At 42.8% G+C, this 14,284-nt stretch overlaps 1 protein-coding gene across 1 annotated transcript in view; it reads left to right on the plus strand.

Annotated features, from left to right (window-relative positions):
* Positions 1-1,131: 1,131 nt before the first annotated feature.
* The window catches only part of SEC16B (SEC16 homolog B, endoplasmic reticulum export factor), a 36,476-nt gene continuing 23,323 nt past the window's right edge, over positions 1,132-14,284 (plus strand). The window contains exons 1-9 of the mRNA XM_061185675.1: positions 1,132-1,480; positions 2,779-2,891; positions 3,978-4,098; positions 4,858-4,966; positions 6,178-6,322; positions 6,979-7,130; positions 7,519-7,580; positions 9,021-9,156; positions 9,623-9,853. Of these exons, the coding sequence (XP_061041658.1) occupies positions 1,185-1,480; positions 2,779-2,891; positions 3,978-4,098; positions 4,858-4,966; positions 6,178-6,322; positions 6,979-7,130; positions 7,519-7,580; positions 9,021-9,156; positions 9,623-9,853 (1,365 nt within the window). The 5' untranslated portion in view covers positions 1,132-1,184. The remainder of the gene's footprint in view (positions 1,481-2,778; positions 2,892-3,977; positions 4,099-4,857; positions 4,967-6,177; positions 6,323-6,978; positions 7,131-7,518; positions 7,581-9,020; positions 9,157-9,622; positions 9,854-14,284) is intronic.

The following is a 14,284-nucleotide window of genomic DNA, read 5'->3' on the forward strand; positions in this document are numbered from 1 at the left end:
GGGAAGCAATCCCAAACTTGCGTCTCATCGCCTCCCCTGGAGCAGGGGCAGGAATGGCCAGATGATAGGACCTAGTTCTTCTAAGACTTCAAGGATTCAGAAAAGATGTCTCTTGAGGTCACTTTAAGCTTCTTTTTATTTAGGAAATGTCTTCAGCTGCTCACACTACCCTAATCTTTATCTCTGATAACGCTAACTGTTATTTATTGAACAATTACTATATACCAGCCAGAGTGTTCGGCACTTTATGTAAGGATCTCTAACTCTGACAGTGACCCTGTCAGCTCATTATGGTCCTCATTTTATGGGTAAGGAAATTAAGGCTTGAAAAATTTAACTAGCTAATAAGTGGCAGAGTTAGGATTTGAACTGTGGTCTAGCTCTGTCTAAGGCCCGCTCTATTTCTATGACAGCATAGGGCCTCCATAGTAAATGCTGAATAAACATTTACTGGTGGAATATGTGAGCACACATGTATTTTTAAAATTTTATTTTATTTTTATTTTATTTTTGGCTGTGTTGGGTCTTCATTGCTGTGTGCAGGCTTTCTCTAGTTGCGGCGAGCGGGGGCTACTCTTCGTTGTGGTGCATGGACTTCTCATTACGGTGGCTTCTCTTGTTGCAGAGTACAGTCTCTAGGTGCACGGGCTTCAGTAGTTGCAGCACGTGGGCTCAGTAGCTATGGTGCGTGGGCTTAGTTGCTCCACGGCATGTGGGATCTTCCCAGACCAGGGATCGAACACATGTCCCCTGCCTTGGCAGACAGATTCTTAACCACTGCGCCACCAGGGAAGTCCAGCACACATGTATTTAATTGGGACACTTTGATAGTGTTTTGGAGCTTCATCTATTACTGTTCTCTCTCCCATGCCTCCCACATCTATTGTTGCTCCAAATATACTTTTTAATTTTTATAGCAACATCAGTATAGTTGTCTAGCCTGTTATTTATTTCAAATATCTCCTTGAGATTTTTTCAGATGTCTCTGTGTCAGTGCCTGTGTGGTTTGTTTTAGATAGAAGATTTTCAGGACCATAGGTGCTTCTTTCACAAAACCTAATTAACCTTCATGTTTGGATATAGGCCTAAAATGATAATAATTTTTTTCTTTCTGTTTTGTCTGTAGGAAGATAAAGTAACTACACAACTGACTCAAAACGCGAGAGAAATTCAGAAGGTCAGGGATGGAGCCTTCGGTTCCCCAGTGGCCGCCTCAGCCAGCGGGAAGGCCCCCAGCACCATCAAGGGATCCAGACCGAGGGCTTCAGAGAGATAGATACTATCGGCCTATTCGTCACTCTTGGCACAATGGAGAGAGGGTCCATCAAAGACAAGACATGGGCAGGAGCCCCCAACCACAGCAGGACCCTGGGGCAGACCACCAGCAGCCTCATTATGCGTCCAGGCCTGGGGAATGGCATCAGCCTGTGTCCAGGGTTGACTATTATAAAGGTGGTTATCCCAGTCAGTTGTATTCAAGGTATGGGTTTAGAGCTTGGAACTGACCCAGCTCTCCTAAATGCTTACAAACAGATTGCTCTTTTCCTTGTTCCTTTTCCTTTTATTTCTCCTCTTTTTCTTCTTTTTCCTTCTCCACCCTACTACACTGACTTAGCTACACCCTTTCCTCTCCCAAATTGGATTTTGGTGACTGAAAATATAATATTTTCCTTTCTTTATCCCCTAGGGGAGCTTCTTAAAGAAGCCATCACAATGTGATTGGGTGATGGGGGGAGAGGGTAGAAAGAATGATGAAATTCAAGACAGCAGATGAGACCCTCTTACTCTGGGATCACAAAAGGCAATGTTTGTAGACTCTGGAAAAGCTTTTCCTATGGATCTCTATAAAAAGTTCCTTATCCTCTTTGGAAGACTCTGACCCAGGGTTAGCACTGACCCACCAGCACCAAGAAGAGCCCTAGTGCCTAGAACATCACCTAGAGTGTGATGGGTACAGAAAAAAAAAATGTATTGAGTGAATGAATGGGAACTTAAAAAAATCAGAGAAAGCAGATACAAGCTTGTAGGCTCCAAATTCAGAATGAAGAGGTCTCAGTGAGGTAATTCTAGGAGAATCTGGAGTTCCTCCTCCTGGACTTCATATTTTATGGAATGTTGCAAGCCATCTATTTTCTACTTTAACTTTTTCAGGTGGGGTGATGTTTTCCTGCCTCCAGATTTAGGGTTGAAATTATGACAGTTATTGTAAAGAATTCTGCCCCTATGAAATAGTAAAGAATTATTAATTGATAAAGATACTAACAACATGACTTTCCTTTGTTGAATTCTCGAAGGAAGGTATGTTAAGGACAGAGGCAATAAAAGCAATCAGATTTAAGATGGTCCAACTTGACTTTTTCGTCTCATTGCCATCTATAATATGCATGGGAATTACAGTGGTATATGGGGCACTTACACAGTCTTCTTGGGAAGGGGTTTCCTAAGGTGATGTCAGAGCAGGGTTTCTCAGATAATATTTTGTGTTGGTGGTGGTGTGTGTATCGGAGGAGTAAGAGGGATCATGGGGAGGGAGAATGAGACACTTGGCTATGGTTTTGCTATAAAAATTGTAGCCTTGTTCTGACACAACGGTCCTACTCCTGCTCTGATTCTGGATTTTTTGGTTATGGGATCCAGAATGAACCGTGGCTTTAGAGCAGATTCTAGACGGGGGTCACAATTCTGTCCTCTGAAGTTGTTTGTTTGTCAAGTCCTCCGTTGGTTTTTCTCTTTACCATGCTCATGCTTGAATGACTGGCCTTCTTTGTGATTCTTTAGGCCGGGCCTTGAGGATCTATATCAAAGCTATCACTCTCCAGCCCTAAGGGAAGAATATGCTTATGGAAGTTATTACTACCATGGACACCCGCAGCAGCTGCGGGGAGAAAGAGGTACGGAATAATCTCCAAGAAGCCTTTGGGATGGTACAGCTGGTCGGATAGGGCGGAGGGCAAAAGGGCCATGCTCGGAGGCTCACCCTGGGCCTCCTGCTCGGCTGAGGTAGAGCCCCAGCCTCACCTGCTTCTTTCTTGGCCAGATGAGGCCACAGCAATGACACTACTGCTAAATGTCTTGAGAAGAAGAGACAGAAAAGAGTCATTTTTCTTTGTATGTGTAGATGATGTCACCGAAACTGTTACTACATTACTAGTATTGTGGATAGTTTGTACTTCATCCATATTTTTCCTCTAAGATTATAGGCTCTGACCAAGTAACAGTGAAGTCAGTTCTTAACAGTGAAGTCATCAAGTGTGTGGCTGGGCTGTAATGAGTCTGACCATCATTTACCCTGAGGGAGGCAGATATGTACAAAAAAGAACTTAAACCTTACACCAATAGTAAGGCTTTAGGTAGGTACTAAAGGCATCTTCCGACCTGCTAGCAAAGAGAAATCTGTTTCAACATTGAAAACACAAACATCTGTGCGCACACATAGGATCCCCACTGTTGTACCATTGTATAGAGCCGTGCTAATTGGTTCAGAGAGATGCATCTTATGGACTTTCACTGTTAGCTTTTACTTATCAGCTTTACTCAATTTGGCAAATACGGTCAGCCCTCCGAATCTGCGGGTCTGCCTCCAACTGATGATTGAAAATATTCGAAGAAAAGAAAATTCCAAAAAGCAAAACTTGAATTTGCTGCTTGGAGGCAACTATTTGCATAAGCACCTACATTGTATTTACAACTATTTACATAGCATTTACATTGTATTAGGCATTATAATTCATCTAGAGATGATTTAAAGTATATGGAGGGTGTGCATAGGCTATATGCAAACACTACACCATTTTATATACGGGACTTGAACTTCCCCAGGTCCTGAAACCAATCCCCCCCATGGATACGGAGGGATGACTGTATGTTTTTATACCTGCTGTGCTCCAGTAACTCAGCTTCATGGCTTGCTAGTGTCTTTCTGAACTTTTAGGAATAGGAAGTGACCTGTCTTTATTTTGTTTTTTCTGAGGGTGCAGTGCCAAGGCAAGGGAGTCCTTATAACTGGCATGAAGATTATCGAGATCAAAAGTACCTGAATGAACACCAACATGAAAACCAGAATAGTCCGTTTGGAACAAATAGTGAGACCCAGTTCCAGTAAGTGTGAAAGGAGAGGCCGGTTCAACACGATTCAGCCAAACGCAGGCTATGTTAGGCAAACCTTATGTCATCTGGTGCTGGTCCCTCATCTTCAGAAGCCCGTCTGCTTTTGTTCTGGCCACAGGGGTGTGAGAGTAGCCTGGGTTGGCTGGGACCAGCTGTTCACATGGACACTAGGAGGAGGGATTCTTAATTCTGAGAGGTGGTTCCCAAAACCTGTGAGATTACTTGAGGTCCGTCTTAGAGGAGGACCTTAATTCTATGTTGGCCTCGGAACAGGTGTGGCCTTGCAGAAGTTCTCCTGATTGGGTCCTGCCTGGGGCTGGGGTGCTTCTCCTCTGCCCCTTCCTGTGCCCTGAGAATGGGCTCTCCCGTGGGATAAGGTGAGCAGGGAACAGCATTTTGTTCAAGCACCTGTCTGGTGCCCTTAGACCTGGTGCCTTAACCCTGCCTGGAACTCACCAACCCAGCTGCTCTGATTTAACTTATTCCAGGACGTCAGGCTACAGAGACCGAGCCTCCTCTGCAGGGTTTGGGGCCACTTCTAGTGACTGTACTATGAACCCCAGGAGCTCCTGTTTTTCTGGTCTAATAGACTGAGGTGGAGAAATGGAGGACAAGGCTTTTCCCTGCGACACACGGGCCAACCCGACACCTGCCCACGCTTTGCAGCAGAACAGCCTCCAGCAGAGAGAAGCTCAGCCTTGCTGGCCTGCCCTGGACCCCCTCTCACCTGCTCCTGTCATTTTGCCGCAGATCTAATCGTTGGAACCCTTATAAAGACAGTCCTGCTTCTAACTCTGGACAGGAGAGGCCTGGGGACTTATTTCTGGAGAGTCCGCTAACTGGGGCCCAGAAAAACAAGGTAATCTGAAGTGACATGGGGCTGGTGGTCTGTGACAGTGCATCACACCTGCCCTCGTCAGTAGGGGCAGAGCAGGGCCCCGGGGGGCGGGGTCCCCAGTGGCCAGCAGTCTGAGGGGTCCCATTCCTCCCCAGTTGGCAGAGCCTCTACACCCACCTCTTCCTTTCCCTGCTCCCTGTTTCAGTCTTCTGGATCTGGGGTCCTGATCTGGCCCTTTTGCATTTTTTTGCCAAGTTGGCTGGATCAGGAAATGTCACCCAAATCACTCCGAGGTAGGAAAGAGAAGAGGCTGTCACTGGTGGATTAGCAATTCGGTTTACCCAGGAAGTGCGAAGTCGCTAGAATCTTTTAATTCAGGTCTGAAAAGCGGAATTTTTCTTGACTCTTCCATCTCTCTTTTCTAAAATCTTACTGTGTGTACCAGCTGGGTTACAAAATGGAGCTCTTGGATTTTTTTTACAATAAACTTTAAATTTTGGAATAATTTTAGATTTATGGAAAAGTTACAAAGATACTACAGAGACAAGCTCTTCATTTTTGACAGTCTTGTATTAATTTTGTATCCCTGATGAGATTTGTATGATTTGTGGGGACAGTTTCTTCTGTACACCTGATGCTTCACAGGGCGGGGCTCCTATTATGACTAAGAGTAACAACAACACAATAACAGCAGCCATACACACATACAGCACTTTACAGTGTGGACAAAGAGCTTTTGTATCCATTGTTTGCATCCATTGTTTTACAGTCCTCAGGCTGTAAGTTCCATGAATTTCTTGTACACCTGTATCCTTAGGGAAAGCATAGCACCTGGAGCATAGTAAGTGCTCATTAAACAGTTGGTGAATGAATGCAAGAGGAAGTACTTGAACTATATAGGGTAGGTATGATTATCTACATTGCAGATAAAGGTCCTGAGCTCAGAGAGTCTAAGTCACTTGTTCAAGGTCACAGCACTTGGTATTGACAAAGCTGGGATTGAATTCAGCCTCCCTGACCCCAGGACCTGCACGCTTCCCACTAGGCCACAGTGAATCCTTTAGCAAACACCTGTCAATTGAATGATCCCTTCTTTTCCTTTCAGCACATCCACATTCATTATATTTATTTGAAAGTTTGCATTTTGTTGCTTTGAAGAAACACTTGGGAGGACCGTCTCTCTGAAAGTGCTTCTGATTCTTCCCGTGTGTTTTGTTGTTTTTAATTTCCAGCCATCACTGACCGAGGAGTCCAACCTTCTCCAGCAGCACGAGTCTGGTCTCACCTCCAGCAGCTATGAGCTCAGTCAGTACATGGCAGATGCCTCTGAGCTGTACGACCCCATGGCTGCAGCAGCTTGGCGTCCAATTCAGGCTGGTGGGTACTGAAGTGATCAAAGGAGTTGGCTGAGTCTGTTGAGAAGAGGGCTGGGTGGCACATGCCTTGGAAAGTCACCTTTGCCCTGTATTTCCAAGAGCAGACCATTTGTCTGCCTCATTTGTGTAGGTAGGTCTCCTGAGCAGAGTGGCCAACTTTGGCTCCATTTCCCCCCTTTTCTCTGGTACTGGAGATTGCATCATAGCTGATTCTTGGAAGGGAGCACTGCCCCTAGCCATCATCAGGCTGGGAGAGGAGGCACTCAGAGGTACTGTTAGGTAATAGGTGAAGAAAGTAAAGACCAGAGTCAGTTTGGGAAAGCGAAGGCAGGTCACAAAGGTCTGGATGTAGGAGACTTGCCCTGAGTACTAGGACTATGAGAGCCAGAGTTCCCAGTGTGTCACCATTGCTGGGAGCCTGGCCCTGGTACATTATCATTTGGACCAAACCAACAACTCCTTGCATTATATTCTGACATATTCTCAGAGGTTCAGATCTCACTCGGAGCATGGGCTTCTTCTAGTTGTGTAGCCCAACCAGAATCTTATCTTGGTCCCAGGTGGAATTTGGAAAGAAGTGTGTCTGTGGAGTATTTCTGAAGTAAAGCAAAGCAGTGGCAGTAATGCTAACAGTGTCCATCTGTGTCTGTTGGTCAGAGGACATCTCGGCAGCTGGTCCCAAGACACCCATGAAGTTCTACATCCCTCACGTGCCTGTGAGTTTTGGGCCAGGAGGTCAGCTGGTGTGTGTGGGTCCCAGATCTCCCAGTGATGGACAGACGGCCCTTGTTGAACTGCACAGCATGGAGGTAAACAAGATTCTGTGTCCTTGAAATGTCAGCACTCTACTCCCTGCTTCCCTTTGCCTGAGCCCTGGGCATCTCCAGGAATAAGGTGCTCTTGGAGGGGACTGGGCCAGGCACCCTATGGATTGGTGTGTGTGCACGCGTGTGTGTGTGTATGAAGAAATGGCTGGGGCTCTTCTGTGAGAGAAGTAATGCTAGACTTCTGTTTGTCCTGAGATGCTATTGGGTCATATTCAGCAACTAGAGAGCTCATTTTTGTCCTCTGCTTTCTCCATGAGGCACTGAGCCACATCCTAGGATCACGGCTCTGGGTTCTGATGCTGGACTTAACTGAGCAATGGGGCACTGGGGGGACATAGTCTTGAAGACCAAACTTGATTTTTTGTTCCAGGTTATTCTTAATGATTCTGAGGAACAAGAAAAGATGAGGACTTTCTCAGGACCCCTGATTAGGTAAATTACCATAAGAACTGCAAAATAAGGGCTTTTGAAACCTATAAAATCTTCCTGCCCAGATCAGCATTTTGGGGATTTGTTCTTGACTTCCTTGAAAGAAAATGTCTCTCCCCTTTGGAGTGGAATCTCCGTGCTACAAGTTGGAGCCAAATGTGGCCTGAGCCATTTTGACAAGCAATTTGAGTGTTGAAAGGCAGAAAGAAAAATTAACTTAAAGGTTTAAAAATCTGAAATCAGTTCTATTTTACAAAGCCTACATGGTAAGGGGTTTTAGCGTTCTGTGTACTTAATAGTACTTAAACTGGTAGAAGAGTGGAACACAGCCTGGGAAACCATAGGCAAGTGGATCATATGGAAAAATTTTTTCTGGAGAGATAAATAACATGGCCAGCGTTTGAGTTACTGGACAGTGTGCAAGTCTGCCCTCTGCAGGATTGAGCTAGAACTGCTTTTACATTGCTAGTCATGTCACCGATAAATATTCAGGATGCTCTTTGTCGTGGACAGAGGAGTCCTGGCTGGTGTCAGAGGTGAGATAATGCACACCAAAGCCCTTAAAATATCATCACTACTGTGTAAATGTGTTCTTATCCTGAAGCTTCCCCCTCCAAGAAAATCCCCATAGTATTTTGACAGTTCCTTCAAGTAAAAATGAGTGTTGTCTCCATTTCTTACACACAGGTATACAGATGTGGGGTAGAGCACCGAGCTGGGTATTTGGACACTAGGGTACTGGTCCCAGTTTGATTGATTTCATTGAATGATCTCAAGCAAATAATAATTCCTGTTTATTGAGCACTTATATACACTATACAATTGGCTAATTCCTTTTTGCACGGAGGTAGACTTTTAAAAAAATGTTTAGTTTGAAATATAGTTGATTTACAATGTTGTGTTAGTTTCAGGTGTACAGCAAAGTAATTCATATATATATATATATATATATATATATATATATATACACATATGTATATATATCTATTCTTTTTCCGATTCTTTTCCATTATAGGTTATTACAAGATGCTGAGTTGGAGGTAGATTTGTTAACTATTCCTATTTTAGCGAAAAGAGCCGAGGCGCAGAGGAGATAAGAAACTTGTGTAAGCTGAGAAGTGGCTGGCTAGATTTAAACGCAGGGTTGTCTGAGCCCAGAGTCTGTGCTCTTCCTTGCTACCAAACAGTCATTTCAGGTCTCTGGGCCTCAGTTTCCTCCTCTGTAAAATGGAGAGGGTGGATGAGAGAATCTCTGAGGTCCCTTCCTGTTGTATAAGGAAACAACTATGCTGTAGCTGTAGACTCACTACCCCCGTCCTGGGTTGTCAGGCTTCTACCCCATCTCCAGCCCCAGCAGCACCCTCACACTGTAGGAGGGGACTGTGGTCCTACCCGGGGGACGAGTCTTTCCCTCACTCTTTGCTCCCTGAAATCTCTCCACAGGGAAGATGTACACAAGGTGGACATCGTGACGTTTTGCCAGCAGAAAGCAGCGCAGAGTCGCAAATCTGAGACACCGGGGAGCAGAGACTCGGCTCTACTGTGGCAACTGTTGGTTCTCCTTTGTCGGCAGAACGGGGTCAGTATCACCGCGCTGGCGGGTGGGCAGGTGCAGGCTGGGCTGGAATTGAAGTCTTCCTGGGAGAGAGAAGATTCGGCTTGTGGCATGATTGATTATAAAAGGTAACATTAAAGAAGCAACAAATAGCCTCAAGGGGAAAAACTGCTCAGATGTCAATGCCAGTTTGCTAATGCTAACCTTTCCCCTGCCCTTCTCCACTAGCCTGGGGTTATCGCCCAGTATGATACACCTAGGAGAGTGTGCATATTTCTGGTCATCTTTGTGGCTCCTGACAGGCAGGAAACAAGCATGAGAGTGAAGCTGGAGTTTGAAATACAACAATCTAAGAAGGGGCTGTCTTGTGTTTGCATGTCAGCCTCCTCCTGAAGAGGGCAGGTGCTCTGGTGCCTTCTTCCTTCAGCCTGGGCTGCCAGCATGAGGATGAATAGGATTCTCTCCCAGGATGGCCCTCTTTCCCTTGCAGTCCGTGGTGGGGTCTGACATCGCGGAGCTGCTGATGCAGGACTGCAAGAAGCTGGAGAGGTACAAGCGGCAGCCGCCTGTGGCCAACCTCATCAACCTGACGGATGAGGACTGGCCAGTACTGAGCCTGGGGACCCGGAACCTGCTCACTGGGGAGATTCCCCCCAGCGTGGAGACGCCTGCACAGATCGTGGAGAAATTCACTAAGTTGCTCTACTACGGAAGGAAAAAGGCAAGTGCTGTGCGGGCTTCTGCTTAAAAAAGTAACCGGCATCCCCACCACTCACCCCTCCCAATTATATGAGTGACATATACTCGTTTTATAGCACTTAAGTTCAGAAAGGTACAAAGTAAAAGGAGAACACCCATAATCCTATCACTAAAAGATAATGCCTGTTAACATTTTGATATATTTACTTCTAGTATTTTCAGTGCGTGTATATTAAAAATCAAATTAAATTACATATACAATTACTTCTTTCTTTTTCCCTTAAGAGTATATGGTGAAATACTCTTATGGCATTAAAATGTACCATTTAAAAAATGGACTATATTCTATTGTATGAATGTATCACATTTTATTTAACCAATTCACTGTTGTTGAATATATAGGCTATGTACAGATTTGTCACCCATTATAAATTATACAATTCAAACATCTTGTTGTATAAACCTTTGGCTGATTTTTTAAGATACATTCCTAGAAGTAGAACTACTCAGTTAAAGGCTATGCACCATTTTTTTTTTTTTTTTAATTTTATTTACTTTTGACTGCGTTGGGTCTTCGTTGCTGCGTGCGGGCTTTCTCTAGTTGTGGCGAGCAGGGGCTACTCTGTTGCGCTGCGTGGACTTCTCATTGCGGTGGCTTCTCTTGTTGCAGAGCACGGGCTCTAGGCACGTGGGCTTCAGTAGTTGTGGCTCTAGGCATACAGGCTTCAGTAGTTGTGTCTCGTGGGCTCTGGAGCGCAGGCCCAGTAGTTGTGGCGCACGGGCTTAGTTGCTCCACGGCATGTGGGATCTTCCCGGACCAGGGCTCGAACTCATGTCCCCTGCGTTGGCAGGTGGGTTCTTAACCACTGTGCCACCAGGGAAGTCCCAAGGCTATGCACTTTTAAAAGGTTCTTCACATATACACTAAATCAGTTTCCAGAAAGTTTGTTTACAAATGATATCCCCATCAGTTATATCTAAAATATACCTATCAATACTGAATACTTTAATTCCACTGATGAAGTGATGCTGTGTTTATTTTTTGACATGTAAATTAGAATTTATTAATTAAAATTTTTAAATTGAGGTATATTTGACAAAATTGTAAGATATTTAAAGTGTACAATGTGATGGTTTGATATACATATACATTGTGAAAGGATTCCTCCCATTTAGATAATTAACACATCCATCACCTCACATGTTTCCCTATTATTTTATGCCTTGTTCAGTTTTGAAGTTGAACTTACATTTTACAAAAGTCTTAAATACTTGAATATATGATTGAAATCAATTTGAATCAATCTAATTAAAGAAATCAAAAGATGAAAGGGATATAATGGGAGAAATGATGCTGTCCCCCACCCCCTCCCAGCCATGCAATTTCTCTCATTGAAATATCCAGAGATATTTTCTGCATATATAATTATTTTCTCCTTTTTTCCCTTATAGCATACTACGTACCATTTCTTTACCTTCCTTTTGTCATTTAGCAAAATACTTTAGGAAACACTCTATGTTGGGGTTGGCAAATTTTTTCTGTAAAGGGACAGACAGTAAATATTTTAGGCTTTGCAGGCCATGGAGTCTCTACTCAACTGTGCTGTTGTCCCCTGAAAGCAGCCACAGACAATCTGTAAATAAATGGGTGTGGCTGTGTTTCAATAAAACTTCATTTATCGACATAGAAATTTGAAATATATATCACTTTCATGTGATGCAGCATTATTCTTCTTTTGATTTTTTCCAATAATTTAAAAATGTAAAAACTATTCTTAGCTTGTGGGCTGTACCAAAACAGGCAGTGGGCTGAATTTGGTCTTCAGGCCACATTTTGCTGACTCCTGTTCCTTATAGTATATAAATACCTTCCTCATTATTTCTTACGGCTGCATAGGTTTCTATAGATAAATTATAATTGATTCAACTAAACCTCTATAGATTGACATTTAGATTATTTCTAGTCTTTTGCTGTTACAAATAATGCTGCAATGAATAACACTGTCATTTTACCCTGTGGAGAGAATATATGTAAGGAAAGTTTGTGGAAGTGGAAGCTTTGGGTCAAAGGGTTTGTAATTTTGATAGATATCGACAAATTGCTCTTTCAGAGGTTGTACCGATTACTCTACCAGCAATGTATGAGAGTGCCTGTCTCCCCACACTGTCACCAGCCCAGTGTGTTTCCAAACTTTTGGATATGTGCCAATCTGAGAGGTGAAAAAATGTATAGTAGTTATTTGCATTTCTCATTATAAATGAAGTTGAATATCCTTTAATCTGTGATTATTTTTTGTCACGGATTTTCCACATTTTCCTGTTGGATTTTTGATCCCCCGCCTTATTGATTTGTAGGAGCGCTTTACTTTTTTAGGATTTTCTGTCCAAAATCACTTTTCTGGGGTCATATTTAGAAAGGTTTTTCCTGCTTCAAAATTGATTTATGAAAATAAAGTTGAAGTACTTTTGTGACTTCGCCTTTACATTTAAATCTTTAATTGTGTGTATGTATTTGTATGTGATGTTATCTTTTAAACGAGTGCAAGATATAGTCAGTGAAAATTGATGGGATCAACTTATAGCATCTATATGTATGTATATATATGTGTGTGTGTGTGTATGTGTGTGTATTCATTATATAGTAGGGACTTGCTATTTCACTAGTGATTCATTTATTCAATAAACATTTATTAAGCAGCCACTACTTCTAAGGCATTGAACCCAGTCGGGGGATACAGAAATAAATCAGTGATAATCTCTTTCCTTAAGAATGATAAATAATGACCATAACAACAGCAATAAAGCGAATATTTGAAAAATACTTTCTATGTGCCAGATACGCACTTAACACCTTACATGCATTATCTCATTCATCTTCGTAGTAGGTCCTATTCTTGTTTTATGTATTTACCAAGGAGGAAAGTTAGTAAATAATAAAGCCAGGGTTTAGATTTAGGCAGCCTGGTGCCTGAGCTTGTAATCACCCACCACATCACCTGTCATAAATTGACCCAAAGGTAAGCGGTGGGTAGGTAGAGCACTATGGGAGTTCAGGGTGATCTATGAGAAGCTGGACACCACAATATCTTTAAAACCTTTATTAACACTTGACTGGGGTCTTATTTCTGGCATTGTGTGAGATTGACATCCTTGATATAAGTTCTCAATTTCTTCACTTATTCTTTTTTTTTTTTTAAATAGTAATCTTTTATTTATTTATTTATTTTTATATTTATTTTTGGCTGTGTTGGGTCTTCGTTTCTGTGCGAGGGCTTTCTCTAGTTGTGGCAAGCGGGGGCCACTCCTCATCGCGGTGCGCGGGCCTCTCACTATCGCGGCCTCTCTTGTTGTGGAGCACAGGCTCCAGACGCCCAGGCTCAGTAGTTGTGGCTCACGGGCCTAGTTGCTCCACGGCATGTGGGATCCTCCCAGACCAGGGCTCGAACCCGTGTCCCCTGCATTAGCAGACAGACTCTCAACCACTGTGCCACCAGGGAAGCCCCTCTTCACTTATTCGTAAATTATATTTTTGGAGATGCACATTTTTGAGTAAACTAGTAATTCTCAACCAATCATTAGTAACTCCTTTTAAAAATACTATTATGAAATAGTTTAACATACATAAAGAGCATTATTTTTTAAAGATTTCACCTGTTTTTCTTTTTTTAAAAATTTAAGTATAGTTGATTTACCATGTTACGTTAATTTCTGCTGTACAACAAAGTGATTTAGTTATACATATATATACGTTCTTTTTCTAAATATTCTTTTCCATTATGGTTTATCACAGAATATTGAATATAGTCCCCTGTGCTATACAGTAGGACCTCGTTGTTTCAAAAAGAGCAATCTTAATGTCATTTTTACTTCTACTGGATATGAGGCTGAATTTCTTAACTGTGATTGTTTAAATTTCTTCTCTCTTTAAAGAAGATAACATGGGAGATGTTGGGATAATCAAATACATTTTCATTTGGAGGTGGAAATACCTCATTAGTGACCTCCTGTCCAAAAAGCACATTATTTGGGGGGCACTAAGGAAATTATTAATACCAGGTCAACCTCACATATAAACTAAGCTCTTACTAAATAGTTTTGAAAATTAAATGAAGAGGTGAATATGTGTGTGTGTATGTTTTAAAATTTGCAGCTTCAAACCCATGTCACCAAGTTAATGGTGTCATTAATTTGACGTATGAAGTTGATAGTTAACAAGCACTTGGTAGTAAGCAGTTAGTTACAGTATTAGGTGGGGGTAGGTTAACTATTATGTATAATGGCTTAAACATAACAGCAGTCTCGGGATTTCCCTGGCAGTCCAGTGGTTAAGACTCCACGCTTCCACAGCAGGGGGCATGGGTTTGATCCTGGTCAGGGAACTAAGATCCTGCATGCTGCGTGGTGCAGCCAAAAACAAACAAACAGACAAACACCCCCCCCCCCCAAACCATAA

The sequence above is a fragment of the Eubalaena glacialis genome, chromosome 3, assembly GCF_028564815.1.
Source record: "Eubalaena glacialis isolate mEubGla1 chromosome 3, mEubGla1.1.hap2.+ XY, whole genome shotgun sequence".
In the NCBI taxonomy this organism is placed as follows: Eukaryota; Metazoa; Chordata; class Mammalia; order Artiodactyla; family Balaenidae; genus Eubalaena; species Eubalaena glacialis.